This window comes from Geotrypetes seraphini, chromosome 3 (assembly GCF_902459505.1).
Source record: "Geotrypetes seraphini chromosome 3, aGeoSer1.1, whole genome shotgun sequence".
In the NCBI taxonomy this organism is placed as follows: Eukaryota; Metazoa; Chordata; class Amphibia; order Gymnophiona; family Dermophiidae; genus Geotrypetes; species Geotrypetes seraphini.
In genome coordinates, this window is record NC_047086.1 from 135,008,477 (window position 1) to 135,024,611 (window position 16,135).

The window sequence follows — 16,135 nt, forward strand, 5'->3', positions numbered from 1 at the left end:
TAGAGCTCTCAGACAGCCTCTTGGCAGAACTGTTGATATATAACTTAATCTTCACTCAGCTAGGTGTGAGGCTGCACTTGGAGTATTATGTTTAGAATTGGAGGCTGTATCTGGTGAAGAATATGAAAAGACTTGAAGTGATCCAGAGGAAGGCAACGAAAAGGGTAAAGGGTTTGAACCAAAAGAAGTATGAGAAGAGACTGGAAGACCTAAATATGAATACTTTGGAGGAGAGGAGGGACAGGGGAGATATTATACAGATGTTTAAATACTTGAAAGGTATTAATATAGAACCAAATCTTTTCCAGAGAAGAGAAAATGGTAAAACTAGAGGGCATAATTTGAGGTTGCAGGGAGGAAGACTCGGGGTCAATGTTAGGAAATTCTTTTTCACGGAGAAGGTGGTAGATGCCTGGAATACCTTCCCGAGGGAAGTGATGGAGAGGAAAATGGTGATGGAATTTAAAAAATTGTGGAATAAACATAGAGGATTTCTAATTAGAAAACAAAGGATGTAAATTAAAGAGCTAAGGCCAGTACTGGCAGACTTGCATGGTCTGTCTCCCATATGTAGTGATTTGGTGTAGGATGGGAGGGCATGAATGGGAACTCTACTAACTTGGAACATGAGGATTTTACTGGCCAGACTTTATGGTAGATATCCTACAAACAGGATGGTTGGATAGGTTGGAGTGAGCTTGGACAGCAACTTCAACATTTGGAACCTAAGACAATCCCAGATGGACTTTATAGTCTATGTCCCAGAAATATCAAAGAAGAGACAAGTTAATTTAATCATGTATTTATAATGGGCATAATTAATGGGCAGACTGGATGGACTGTTCAGGTCTTTATCTGCCGTCATTTACTATGTTAGTCTTTCATTTCAGTTCTACCATAAATAGTATGGAATTTCTCTCCTTTCTGTGCTTTTGTTCCCAATCTCATCCTACAACATTAGTCTATTCAAAGGGAACCACTCATTGAAAATGATAATGTTGGTTTTCCAATTTTTGTCTTTCCTTTTCATTTCCTCAAGCTAGGATACAAATGACTTTATGGGACTTTTTCATTTGGCACTCTTATATGTGCCACTTTCTATTACCTTTTCTACTATTTCTCCCTGAGTCCTTGTGGTATCTCGCTCACCTATACTCGGACTCACCTGCAGTTCTGAGGTCATCTCTTTTTTTAGAGCTACCCTGCACGATGCTGTTTTTACATTGTTACCCTTTCCTCTCTCTAAGGTCGGGTTGTATGCCTCTTATTTTCCCATTTTCTTTTCTTCCCTTGCTCTGTCTGCTCAAATATATCTACAATATATATACTTTTTGAGCGGAGACATACATATTTGTATTTTATTTAGAGGCCAACTCTCCCTCCATCCTATTTTGTAAGCTAGGGAGTCCCACATGTGAGAATATGCTGCCTGCTTGTCCTAGAATAAAGCACAGTTATTTACTGTAACAGGTGCTATCCAGGGATAGCAGGTGACCAGGTTAATTTTTGGTAAAAGCAAATTCAAACACTTATCTCTGCTTTTGACTAAACATCACTGGCTTTAAATAATCTCTAGGGTCTGTTTTAAATGTGCCTGTTTAACTTTTAAGATCTTGTTTGGCTTCTGTCTTTTATTAATTCCTTTGTCATGGAATTCAAACAGACGTGGCATAACCAGAACCATACAAAATCTTAAACTTTCCTTCCCTTCACTAAAAGGTATCACTTCTACGGGTAAACTGGGGAAATCTTTGCTTTTCAAAATAACTGATTTTTCAAATAATATTCCCTTAGAGTTACGAGACTTAGGCTCTCAACAAATTTTTTGCAAAAATCTGAAAACTTGGTTATTTTCAAAATTGTAAATCCTGTCCTTTCCTCTTTTATCTTTATTATTATTAATATTATTGTAAACCGAGTCGAGCTCTATCTGTATAGAGATGACACGGTCTATAAATTTAAGTTTTAGTTTAGTTTAGATATTCTCACATCCCACCCATCTCCCCTGGTTGACTTCTTCACTTGGGCATAGAACTAATGACCTCGCGAGCTGGCGTCAGGTGGGAAGGCACTTGCACATGCGCTATGTGTGCAATCTTAAGGCTTTCTAAAGCTTAAAGAGACAGTACACTTTAGTACTGTCTGTATCGGGCTGTGTGGATGACGTCACCATAATTTGAGAATATACCATAATAGGGATAACACCTATTATGGTAAGTAGCTGTGCTTTATGGCTTTTTTTTTTGGGGGGGGAGAAGTATGGATAATTGTTACAAGAATGAGTACATTTGAATCATGGACACAGCTCTGATGCATCCTTCTACTGTATTCATATTTATTATTGAAAGGGATTGTTATTGAGGGAGTAAGTTTGCATAAAAATAAATGCTTTATCCTCACTTGCATTAGCTTCTGTATTTGTGGTAAAAGTTTGGAGAGAAAAGAAAATATGACTAACAGTCACAAACTGCGAGAGCGGGAAGGCAGAGAAAAAAGGAAAAAATTTCAACGGTCGTTGAAACGCGACTTCTTAGCTCCACGGAAATTAAGAAACTGAGGGACCAGGCACCTATGTTGGGCACTCATGCATGTGCGGTGTGGGCTATCGCAAACTTTCTAAAGACTTAAAGTGGCAATACACTTTTAAAGTGTTCGTACCGGGGCCCTGTTGGTGACGTCACCCATGTGTGAGAATATCTGCCTGCTGTCCCTCGATAACACCTGTTACAGTAAGTAACTGTACTTTTGCATTTGTCTATGGCCTGTTGTGACCATGTGCTATTTGTGAGGGGAGTATGCAGTGTACCTGCAAAGGTGTACTTTGTATAACTATCTTATGGCAATAAAATGTTATGCTGAAGTGCAGCTAAAAAAGGAGTAGCCAGGCCATAACTGTATTTCTGCAGCTGAATGAGTTGTGAAGAAATCATAAAGTTGGTATTACTGAACTTGATGAGGCAACATGAAAAAAAAGAGGGTGAAGGTTATTTGGCCAAGTAGGAGAGAGAGAAGGCCTGAAACTGAGCTAGAGCCCTCTGATAAGAGGGAATTCAGCAGAAGGTAAACAATATTATCTGACTGAAAGGGTCTGTACCAGGAGCCAATGCAATAAAAGTGTTCAAGGCTTAGCACAGCTTTACTGCATAATTTTGTGGGCACAAATGTGAAAAGGGATATGGTACAGGCATTAACCATACACAAGGTCTTAAATTATATAACCAGTGCATAGCTTTTTCAAAACCATGGTAATGGGGTTGTTAGCTAGTCTTAAGTGTGTAGAAGACCAAAAGGCTGAGCACAATGCTAGCCAAGGTATTAATATCAAGTCTTGAGGAGGTATACGTTAGCTTTCATATAGTCCTTATGTGCTTCTACCAGCAGATGGAGACTGAGCTACACTGAGTTTCAGATAAGTCTGTAAGTGAGCTGTGCAGTCACTTGAAAATCAGTCTCAGCAGCAAATGGTAGCAGTAGTAAGCCTGTGCAATCCTCACTTGATGTTCCCTGGAGGTGTGTGTGTGTGTGTGGGGGGGGGGGGGGGGTGGTAACATTCAAAAGAAGAAATAAACCCAGAGGAGGAAAAAGAAACATAGAAGCATAGAAGATGACGGCAGAAAAGGGCCACGGCCCAACAAGTCTGCCCACTCTAATGACCCACCCCTTAAATTCTTCCCTGAAGTGATCCCACATGCTTGTCCCATTTTCTCTTGAAGTCTAGCGTGCTGCTGGCCTGAATTACCTGCATTGGAAGACTATTCCAATGATCAATCACCCTCTCGGTGAAGAAGTACTTCCTGGTGTCACCATGAAATCTCCCACCCATGAGTTTCAACGGATGTCCTCTTGTCGCCATAGGTCCTTTAAGAAAAAAGATATCCTCTTCTGCCTCAATATGGCCCGTGATATATTTGTACGTCTCAATCATATCTCCCCTCTCTTTACGCTCCTCGAGTGAGTATAGCTGCAACTTACCCAGCCTTTCCTCATACGGGAGATCCTTGAGTCCTGAGACCATCCTGGTGGCCATTCGCTGAACCAACTCCATTCTCTGCACATCTTTTTGATAATGCGGTCTCCAGAATTGTACACAATATTCCAGATGAGGTCTCAACAAGGATCTGTACAATGGTATTATAACTTCGGTCTTCCGGCTGACAAAACTTCTTCGGATACAACCCATCATTTGTCTAGCCTTGGATGAAGCTTCCTCCACTTGGTTGGCAGACTTCATGTCTTCGCTAATGATTACTCCCAAGTCCCGTTCTGCAGTGGTTCTTGCTAAGGTCTCACCATTTAGGGTGTAAGTTCTACATGGATTTCTATTGCCAAGGTGCATGACCTTACACTTTTTGGCATTAAAACTTAGTTGCCAAGTTGAGGACCAATGTTCCAATAAGTGTAGGTCCTGCGTCATGCAGTCGGGCACTGAGCTGTTGCCTACAGTGTTGCATAGTTTGGCGTCATCGGCGAATAATGCAATTTTCCCTTGAAGCCCTTGAGCCAGGTCCCTTACGAAGATATTAAATAGGATCGGACCCAAGACCGAACCCTGCAGCACACCACTGATCACTTCCGATGTCTCGGAGAGAGTGCCGTTCACCACCACCCTCTGAAGTCTACCACTGAGCCAGTCTTTTACCCATGCATTTAACATTTCTCCTAATCACATCGAACTCGTCCAGGGACTCCCCCATATCCAGCTTTTTCGTTACCCAGTTGAAGAAGCTGATCAGATTGGATTGGCAGGACCTTCCCTTTGTAAACCCTTGTTGATGGAGTTCTCATAGATTCTCGTCATTCATGATCGTATCTAATTTGTGTTTAATTAATGTTTCCATAATTTTACACACTATCGATGTGAGACTCACCGGTCTGTAGTTTTCAGCTTCCGTCCTGCAATCCTTTTTGTGGAGTGGAATAACGTTGGCTGTTTTCCAGTCTAATGGGACTCTTCCTGTACTCAGGGAAAGATTGAAGAGTACAGATAACGGTTCCGCTAGGACATCACTCAACTCTCTAAGCACCCTGGGATGTAGTTTGTCAGGTCCCATGGCTTTGTTCACTTTGAGCCTTGAAAGTTCGTAGTAGATGCTGCTGGACGTAAACTCAAAATCTCAAAACGGGTCTTCCGCGCTTTCCCTTGCCTGCAGCTGTGGGCCGGATCCCAGCACCTCACAGGTAAAGACTGAGCAGAAGTATTCATTTAGTAGTTCAGCTTTATCGGAGTCCGATTCTACATAGTTCCCATCTGATTTCTTAAGGCGCACAATCCCATCCGTATTCCTTTTTCTGTCACTGATATACCTGAAGAAGGATTTATCCCCCTTTTTAATGTTCTCTGCCAGGTTCTCTTCCATCCGGAGTTTGGCCTCTCTGACTGCTGTTTTGACGGCTCTAGACTTAGGCAGAAAACTCCTCTCTGCTGCTGGACAGGGGTTTAGGCCTGAGGGAGGATCTCTTACTCCAGGAGTGTGACACTCAGATGGCCAGGTTCCTCCCTCCATGAATTTTCCCCTTTGGGTATTGCCTTTGCGGTTAGTACCTCGACTGGCCTGCTCTGCCTAGTGGTGGACAGTCTAAGAAGACTGCAGCACTCTTACCCCCTCTTCTACGAAACTGCGCTAGCAGTTTTTAGCGTGGTGAGTCACACTGAATGGCCCGTGCTGCTCCCGATGCTCATAGAATTCCTATGAGCGTTGGGAGCAGTGCGGGCCATTCAGCGTGGCTCTCTGCACTAAAAACTGCTAGCGCAGTTTAATAGAAGAGGGAGTTAATATAAAGATGTTGGCAAGTTTTAAGCAATCCTGAGGAGTATGGACAGCAACTAAGTACTTCTATTTTTTTCCCTGGAACTGTGAATTGAAGCTGTTTGTAACACTATTTGTGGATTATAAACTGTGTCTACATTTGAAGAATTCTGATGTGTTGAAATAGAGTATGAATGGTTTTTTCCATACTCTCTCCTAAATATAGCTGGTAGGTACAAGTAAACCCCTATCTGGACGATTGATTCATCAGAGCTCCATTCCTACTGGAGTGCGAGCAAGTAGTGTAGAAGGTTGTGACTCTCCTGCAACAGCTGGGCTGGATTATCAATTTCAAGAAGAGCCAGCCGGAGCCCACTCAGAGATTGTAATATCTGGGCAATCTCTTTGATACAGCAAAGGGCCATGTATTTCTTCCCAAGCCATGCAAACAGAAGCTCTGGAAACAAATCTTGGACCTGTTCCTGCTTTCGACCCCCCATGGCCTTGCAGTACCTACAGGTGTTGGGCTCCATGGCAGCCTCACTGGAGGTTGTTCTCTGGGCCAAAGCACACATGCGGCCGCTCTAGGAGTCTCTCCTGTCTCGGTGGTCACCTCAGTGTCATTCTGTTCAGAAACAGCTCCCGTAGTCAGGGACAGCAAGGAGAAGCCTATGCTAGTAGCTTCATGATGTGTCCTTATCGAAGGATGTTCCTCTCTGGATCGCAGCATGGATGACTCTCACGACTGATGTCAGTCTTTTCGGTTGAGGAGCCTATTGCAGAGAATGCTAAGGCCAGTGGACTCACAGTCAAAATGGGTGGTCCATAAACCATCTAGACTCGGAGCTCCAGGCCATCAGGGTAGCGTTGCGCTCTCTGGAAAAGGTCCTGGAGGGAAAGACAGTAATTGTGTTTTCTGACACTGCAACAGCAGTGGCATATGTGAACTGGCAGGGTGGCACCAGAAGTGCCCCATTGTGTTTGGAAGCACAGATGCTTTTTTTCACACTATGAAAGTTTTGCACAATTAAATCTTATTTTGACTTTTCATCTTTTAGAATGATTGTGCAGTCCTTGGTTCTGAGTACTTTAGACCAGAGGTGCCCACACTTTTTTGGCTTGTGAGCTACTTTTAAAATGACCAAGTCAAAATGATCTACCAACAATAAAATTTAAAAAAACACAAAGCACACTGTACACAGAGAAAATGTTATCATTTGCATTTGGGTTTTTTTCCAAAGAGTTCAAGGCAGATAACTTTAAAATATGCAATGTCACCTCAGTAACAACTGTACAAAAATAGACAAATATACCCCCTCCCCTTTTACTAAACGCGATGGCACAGGGAGCTGCGCTGAATGTCCCACACTGCTCCCAATGCTCATAGGTTCCCTGCGCTAAAAAACGCTATTGCGGTTTAGTAAAAGGGGGCCCTAGTGCAAAATATAGACATCAGATATAAATTTGGACACATTTTGATCACTAAATTTAAAATTAAATAATTTTTCCTACCTTTGCTGTCTGGTGATTTCATGAATCTCTGGTTACACTGTAAATCCAATATTTCTTTCTTTCTGCCTCCTGCATACTTCCTCTCTTCCAGAACTCATTCCATTCCCTAACCAACATCTCTCTCTGTCCCTCCATGAGTACAACTTTTTCTTCCTCTCTCCCTGTCCCCTCCTCTTTCTTTCTTTCTTTCTTTCTTTCTTTCTGTCTTTCTGTCTTTCTTTCTGTCTTTCTGTCTTTCTTTCTCTCTCCCTGCCCCCCCCCCCCCCCAAGCTACCACCGCCAATTTCTCCCTGCTTCCCCGACCCCAGGCCAGGCATGTATAAGCGCCGGGCTCACAAGCCTTCCCCCTTGACATCAGTTCTGACATCGGAGAGGAAGTTACGGGCCAGCCAGGCAGCGATTGGCTGGCCCGGAACTTCCTCTCCGACGTCAGAATTGACATCAGGAGGGAAGGCTGTGGGCCCGGTGCTTTTATGCACCTGGCCTTGCGTTGGGGAAGAAGGGAGAATGGAACGCAAAGGCAACGTGAGTCTCCTGGGCTCCGCGATCGACTCGCGTTGCCTTTGCAATCTTCTGGTTGATCACGATCGACCTTTTGGGCACTCCTGCTTTAGACTATTGTAACATCATTTACCTGTGCGTCTAATTTTCAATCTAAAAGAATCAGAACATGTAACACCATATTATCAAAAGTTGCATTGGCTTCCAGTAAAGGCAAGAATAATTTTTAAATTGGTCCTTATTTGTTATAAAACATTATATGGTCTTATATCAAGTTACCTTTTTGATCATTTTGAAGTATTAAAAAACAGACGCTCTTCACAAAACACAACCTTATTTTTTTTCCCCTCAACAAAAGATTTCTTAATAGAACCCTATCCTTTCAGCCAGGACTTTGGAACAAAAGATTTTATAGTGGTTTGATCTTAAATTCTTCTTTTTACCAGGCCTTTAGAAGATCGTTAAAAACGTATCTGTTTAATAAATATATAATCTAGATAAGTTAATAATTTCTTAATGTCATATTTTATATATAATGTACTGTGTTTTGTGGTGTAAATTTGCAGTGTTTTTACAGTTCTTATCTCTTATTGTAAACCTCACTGAACATAAGAATATAAGAATAGCCTTACTGGGTCAGACCAATGGTTCATCAAGCCCAGTAGCCCGTTCTCATGGTGGCCAATTCTGGTCACTAGTACCTGGCCAAAACCCAAGGTGTAGCAATATTCCATGCTACTGATATAGGGCAAGCAGTGGCTTCCCCTGTGTCTTTCTCAATAACAGACTATGGATTTTTCCTCCAGGAACTTGTCCAAACCTTTCTTAAAACCAGCTACGCTATCTGCTCTTACCACATCCTCTGGCAACACGTTCCAGAACTTAAGTATTCTCTGAGTGAAAAAAAATTTCCTTCAATTGCTTTTAAAAGTATTTCCCTGTAACTTCATCAAGTGTCCCCTAGTCTTTGTAATTTTTGACGGAGTGAAAAATTCCCTCAGCCTTCTCTTTTCCAAGCTGAAGAGCCCTAACCGTTTTAGTCTTTCCTCATACGAGAGGAGTTCCATCCCCTTTACCATCTTGGTCGCTCTTTGAACCTTTTCAAGCGCCACTATATCTTTCTTGAGATAAGGAGATCAGAATTGAACGCAATACTCCAGATGAGGTCACACCATGGAGCAATACAGGGGCATTATAACATTCTTAGTCTTGTTAGCCATACCTTTTTTAAAAATAATTCCTAGCATCCTATTTGCTTTTTTGGCCGCCGCCACACATTGGGTGGAAGATTTCATCGTATTGTCTACGATGACATCTGGATTCTTTTATTGGGCGCTAATCCCCATGAGATATTGTGGAATATAAATAAATTTATTATTATTATTATTTTCCAATTGGTGGAGGTACACCTTCAGGCTCTCTCCAAAGTGCCTGTGGCCAGAATAGAAAACGTTCAAGTGGACTTTTTCAGTCGACAAGTCCTGAACATAGGGGAATGGTCTCTCTCAAAGAGTGTTCCAGCTCATTGTGCATCACTGGGGCAGATCAGCCATGGACTTGATGGATTCTGCCAAGAACTCAAAAGTCAAGTGCTTCTTTAGTTGATGAGCCAAACCCAGAAGCATAGGACTGGACGTGTTGGTTCAGCCATGGCCAAGCCATGATATTCTTTACATTTTCCCACCTTGGCACATGGTGGGCCAGGTCATCCACTGGATGATAACTCGTACAGATCTAGTGATTTTAGTGGCACCTGACTGGCATCAGCATCCATGGTATGCAGATCTAGTTCGTCTTCAGTGGGACAAGGGACTTAAGCTCCCTCTTCATCATGGCTGTAACAGATTAGAGGTTTTCCCTAAAAATGGACTCAATTATGCCATATAGGTATTTAAGCATCTCTATCATATATCCCCTCTCCTGCCTTTCCTTCAAAGTATACATACTGAGATCTTTAATGGCTCCTTTTACTAAGCTGCGATAGCGTTTTTAGCATGCGCAGAATTGCCACACATGCTAAACTCGCGCTACGTGGCTAGAACTAATGCCAGCTCAATGCTGGTGTTAGCGTCTAGCATGCACACTAAAATCGCTATCGCAGCTTAGTAAAAGGAACCCTAAGTCTTTCCCTATACGCCTTTATGATGAAGACCATGCACTATCTTAGTAGCCTTCCTATGGACTGAATCCCTCCTTTTTATATCTTTTTGAAGGTGCGGTCTCCAGAATTGTACACAATGTTCTTAATGAGATCTCACCAGAGTCTTATACAAGGGCATCAATACCTCCTCCTACAATTACACCCAAGTACCGATCTTATGTCGTGCACATAAGTTCTTCACCCCCTAAACTGTACCGTTCCCTCAGGTTTTTGCAGCCCAAATGCATGGCCTTCCATTTCTTAGCATTAAATTTTAGCTGCCAAATTTCAGTCCAAGCTTTGCTAGGTCACTCCATCCGGGATGTCTACTCCATTACAGATTTTGGTATCATCCTCAAAGAGACAAATCTTACCTGACAGCCCTTCAGCAATATCGCTTATAGAATTCCTATGAGTGTTGGAGAAGCGTCAGAACATTGAGCCCCCCTGTCCTTGATAGAAACCTCTACCATGGCTTAGTAAAAGGGGGGAGGGGTAAGAGATAGTCATTCATATAAATAATAATTTATAAATAAGTAAAAAAAATTATAAATAAATAAAAATGGATATTTACATTGAATACATTAATAAAACCAAAACATACTTAAATTCATTATTAACCAAACATTATAGCATAAAGTCAGTGATAACTATGCAAATTAAATATATGTATGACCATTTTATATCATAAATGTAAATGTAATTTTCATGACAAAATGATAAAAATACAGAGAGATCTGATTCCATATTGAAACCATTTGATGACACAATGTTATTTTTAAATATAAACTTCTGTTCCTCATGTAAAAGCAATCTATTAGCATTTCCCCTTCTCCAATGGACCTGCATTTTGTGACTAGCAATAAAACTTAGGGCTCCTTTTACAAAGCCGCGCTAGGGCCTTAACGCACGAAATAGCGCACGCTAAATTGCCGTGCGCGAGAGCCATTAGCGCCTTCTTTTGAGCAGGCGGTAGATTTTCAGCTAGCGCACTAAAACCGCTAGCGCACCTTCGTAAAAGGAGCCCTTAGTTAATCACATTTATATTGTTTCGCAATCATGTTCTGTAAGTGGCTTCTCCATAATTGTTCTCTTAAGAGCACTTCTGTGTTCGATAATTCTTTTGTTCCATGCTCTTATAGTTTGCCCAATACATGGGTAGATGAGTACATATACAGTGCTTTTTGTTTTGCAATGTGGAAAATGCTGAAGCTCATATCTAATTCCTGTGACAGAATGTTCAAAAAACTTACTTTTAAGATTAACATGGCATACTGAACAGTTATGACACGGGTGATGTCCCTACACAGCATCCCTTCTACTCTTAGAATGCATGGGTAATGCTGAAGGTGCCAAGATGTCTTTCAAATTTCCATCTCTTCAAAGCCATAAGCAGTTCCTTATTAGACCAGATGCCTGTGTTTCTTCAGTATTTTTATGATTGTATGATCATGTAATAAAGTACACACTATTATGGTTCGCTTTAGATTTTGAGCTTAAGTGATTGCCTATCTTTCTAAGATGGCTCTTTCAAAACTTGTTTCATTGTTTTATTATTTATTACTTATCTATTGTTTAATAGAAAACTGTGTATGGTTTTAATTTATTTATATGTTCTAATTGACAGTCTTGCCTCGACACAGCCTTTTTGAAGGTGAAAGGTAACCATGTCTGGCATCTTGAATAACATATATTTTTCTCTTCGATTGGTTGGTCTGCTCTGCTTTGCTTGTGGATTGAGTATGTGCAGATTGCTGCGTCTTTATGATTCTACTACATATGCAGATGTGTGGTGATACTATTTAACTGCTTAGACCAATGTTCATCTCTAGCTACCCTTGGTGTAGAATTGTGTATACATGTGTCCAGTATGCTGTCCCATGTCAGCACATGAGTTGCATCAGTGAGCAAAAATTTGATGTTGCTGTTGCATTAGAAAGCTGTATGACAGAAGATTTTGAATCCGGAGTCAAAATGGCAGTTTGAGCCTGGAGTCCTGCGAGTGTTGCAAAATGTCCCCATTTTCCTCAACTTTATGCCGTATACAAAATGGAAGGGAGGGCCATTAAAATTGTTCCTTCGATGATAAAGTTCTCCTTACCTATCCAGCAGACCATCTCACATTATGCTGTCAGACACCCATCGCAGGGCTTCAGGAACGTCTCCGCTGTAGCTTCGGTTTAAGGAGAATCTGAAGCCTTGGAGTTTGATGTTACTCTGTTCCTCCTGGCTATCAATCCACCATCATGTCCACATGACCCAGGAAGGACTTATCACCACAGAAATTGCTAGTGAGGGAGTCTTGTTTGGTGGTGAAATGCTGCAGGTTCGGAGTAGAAGAGAATAATGCAGGTGCTGGTGTTTCAGTGGTGAATCTGTCAGAAACTAGAAAGCTTGTGGCGGTTACTCTAGACGCATATGAGATACCCTTCAGAAGCTAGACATCTCTGTAGCTAATCTAAACAAGAAATTTCTATACTTGCAAGCATTGATGATTTTTTCTTTTTCTTAAAACCTGAAAGGCACAGGAACTGATTTTTCTGTTCAACTTAAACATGAAGTAAAATCTTTGCAGGATTTAACCTCAGAAAGAAAGAAATATAAACTAGTTTTGAATAGAAGGATTGAACAGAGAGAAAATTATAATCATAGGCTCAATCTGCATTGTCTTAATTTTCCTAAATCCTTGGGAATTGCACCAGTTGATGTGTTTATCAGAAGATTCAGAAAGAGCTACATTATTTCATGTTTTTTAACAAGATCTAAATGCATTGATGAAACAATTTTTTCAGAACTCCTAAGTCTTGCATTATGGATATAAAATATGAATGTATCCTGATATGATGAGAGTTGGGAGATCAGCATTTTTTTATAGTAGAGTTCCAGGTACCATAATTTAACTCAGATAATTTTTGTTGATTATAACCAATGTAAGCAGGTGTTTGGGGTTTTTTTGGTATTGCTTGGGAATATATAAATTGCATTCTTTTTTTCTTCTTGGGGTGACTACCTAACTAGTGTTTAGTATGATGGGAGCTTCTCATATCAAGAGTTTTCAGGGGGCCCTCTCTTTTGGATGCCTTGTGAAGGAGGTGTCACTTCATCCCTCAACTCAGGCAGCAGTTTGTCATGAGTAACGTGACCATTTATTTTTTCATCAAAACGGGGCATCTATTAATATTCACCCCCGCCCCCAATTCTGACTCTTGGGGAGGAGGGCTAGAAAAAAAAGTGTTGCCTGGGGTGGGGGAGGAGGAAAAAGTGCTGCCAGTGGATTTCCCCAGGAAAAAGTTATATTTGTTTGTAATGGGGAGGGGGTGATGTTTTTCTACCTATGTGCATGGTATGGGGAAGTGCTGGTAAGGGGAGAGGAAGGGAGAAAGGTGTGGTTTGCAGAAAAAGAAAAGGGGAGGTGATAGTGTCAGGCTTAAGGAAGGGGGAGAGGGAAAGTGCACTCTCCCCTTGCTAATTTATGTGAATGTGAGAGGGAGCATAATGAGAGAAATTTTCAATGGTGTTGTCTCATTTCAGTACAAAAAAATCTTTACTGTGTTGATATACTGGCTTAATTTTCAGTGTTTTAGTCATTGTGTGTGATGTATATATGCAAATGCTTAAGCTAATGTGTTAAGCCCCCACCACCACCAATTGAAGGACTTAAACTATGCTCATGAAATAACGTATGTTTTAGCTGACATTTTTTATTATTGTATTATGCAATTATAATTATTATATGAACCTCTGAATCCCAGGATTATACAATGTTGAAGGCCAGAGATACAGAGGAGGGCTTTAGCTATACAAATTTTGGCATCAGGTGGCAGAGAGATGGAGAATGCATTTCTCATATATTCTGTAGAACTAATCAGAGAAATGTTGCCTTTCATTTCTTCCCATGACAGGTTATCTACATGGGCGTAGTCCTCTATACACCGGCCTTGGCTCTCAATGCAGGTAAAGAATTCAGAGTTCCTTAGGTTTCTATCACTTGTATGTTAAGGTTTTTCTATTCTTATACTTGTTTGTTTGGCAGGTTCCCCTGATTTTGATGTCATTCAAGCTGTCAAAGAGCACCTTTTTTTTTTTTTTTTTTTTTTGCTTCCAAATTTTTTTAAGTAGGAGAGTTTTCAGCCCATGCCTGATTTCTGCTCCCCACCCAAATGCTCCAGAGAAATATATTACTTATTTACTCACTGCCACTCACAGCAGTACCTTAGATAGTTTCTTTTTAGCCAGCACTTCAGCTATTCATAGCTGACATTTCCAGCCTGTTACACTTATGAGATCAGAAGCAGGAAGTGTCAACTACAAGACTTCAAATTGCTTGTGCTCACAGTGCCACAGACATATTAGACAGCTGCTGTGCAACAAGCTCATTCACTGATCTTGCACCTCCAAATCTGCTGATGTCTGCTTCTGAATTATCCCCATTAGGCTGGAGTTTCCTTTTGTTGTGCTGGGAGAATGGGGGGAGGGGGTGATCCCTCTAAGCAGGGAAGTCCCATCCTATGCGGGAGACTTTGCTGATGAACATCAGAAGTTTTTGTTTGTGGTGTAGTGAAGTGTTAGTTGCCGGAAACCATTAGGCTCAGTCATATGAAGCCTCCCCTCTCCCCCCAGTGGGAACAAACCACAGCGTGGCCTAACCAGCTCCATGTAAGAGAATTTATTCCAGGACAAGTAGACAGCATATTCTCATATGTGGATGATGTCATCCATGGAGCCCGGTACAGACAGTTCAAATGTGTACTGTCTCTTTAAACCTTTTGAATGTCTTGAGGCTGCCCATACCGCACATGTGCCAATGCTTTCCCACCTGATGTTGGCTCACAGGACCATCAGTTCTTAGTTTTCTTAGGAACTGAGAAGCTGTATGCTTCTGGGAGTCAATCCACAAGCATGTAAAACTTGTTTTTGTGCCTTCCCAACTATTGTTTTCATTATTATTCTATTGTATTTTCTTTTTCTATTTCCCTTTTGTAAAAATTTTCATAGGAACATAAGAATACCCTTGCTGGGTCAGACCAATGGTCCAACAAGCCCAGTAGCCCGTTCTCACGGTGGCCAATCCAGGTCATTAGTACCTGGCCAAAACCCAAGGAGTAGCAATATTCCATGCTACCGATACAGGGCAAGTAGTGGCTTCCCCCATGTCTTTCTCAATAACAGACTATTAACCTTTCCTTCAGGAACTTGTCCAAATCTTTTTTAAAACCAGATATGCTATCCGCTGTTACCACAACCTCTGGCAATGCGTTCTCTGAGTGAAAAAATATTTCCTCCTAATGGTTTTAAAAGTATTTCCCTGTAACTTCATCAAGTGTCCCCTAGTCTTTGTAATTTTTGATGGAGTGAAAAATCGATCCACTTGTATCTGTTTTACTCCACTCAGGATTTTGTAGACTTCAATCATATCTCCCCTCAGCCATTTCTTTTTCAAGCTGAAGAGCCCTAACCGTTTTAGTCTTTCCTAATACGAGAGGAGTTCCATCCCCTTTATCATCTTGAGATAAGGAGACCAGAATTGAACGCAATACTCGAGATGAGGTCGCACCATGGAGCAATACAGGGGCATGATAACATTCTTAGTCTTGTTAACCATCCCTTTTTTAAAATAATTCCTAGCATCCTGTTTGCTTTTCTGGCCACCACCACACATTGTCTACGATGAAATCTTGACCCTAGCATCCGGTATCTGTGATTCAGGTTATTCTTCCCAATGTGCATCACTTTGCATTTGTCCACATTAAATTTCATCTGCCATTTTTCATTTTTGGGCCCTTTGATCCTACCTAGCCTGTTTCAGGCCAGGAGCATCGATCCTTTTTCGTGTTCAAATTTATTTGACCTCCCCGCACCATTGAGTCCTTTGATTTTGCATCGGAGGTCTTCCCCTTTTGTCAAAGCTTTCTATTGGTTTTAAGCAGTACACTTGTTGCAGCAGGACAATTTCAGTCACTGATCCACATAATTAGTGTCTTCAGTGCTTTAGTCTTGCTCACCATCCAGACACTTGTCAGCACTGCTTCAAAAAAAGATCACTGAAGGCTAGACAGCTCCAGTTTGACAATCTATTCCAATCGTGATTAGCAGTATCGAAGATGTCTGCTACCTCCAATGCTGAGCCACAAAGACCATCTTCAGCATCGAAACCGGCATCAATATCGACATCTCGGTTGATGTCAGTGTCCTCACCACTGCCACCATCGGGAACACTCTGTAAAAAAGCTAAGAA

At 41.4% G+C, this 16,135-nt stretch overlaps 1 protein-coding gene across 5 annotated transcripts in view; it reads left to right on the forward strand.

Annotated features, from left to right (window-relative positions):
• The window catches only part of SLC5A6 (solute carrier family 5 member 6), a 268,897-nt gene that overhangs the window by 82,169 nt on the left and 170,593 nt on the right, over positions 1 to 16,135 (forward strand). For all 5 annotated transcript variants that reach the window (XM_033936346.1, XM_033936350.1, XM_033936349.1 and 2 more), the window contains one exon: positions 13,803 to 13,854. In XM_033936346.1, coding sequence (XP_033792237.1) covers positions 13,803 to 13,854 — 52 coding nt within the window. The remainder of the gene's footprint in view (positions 1 to 13,802; positions 13,855 to 16,135) is intronic.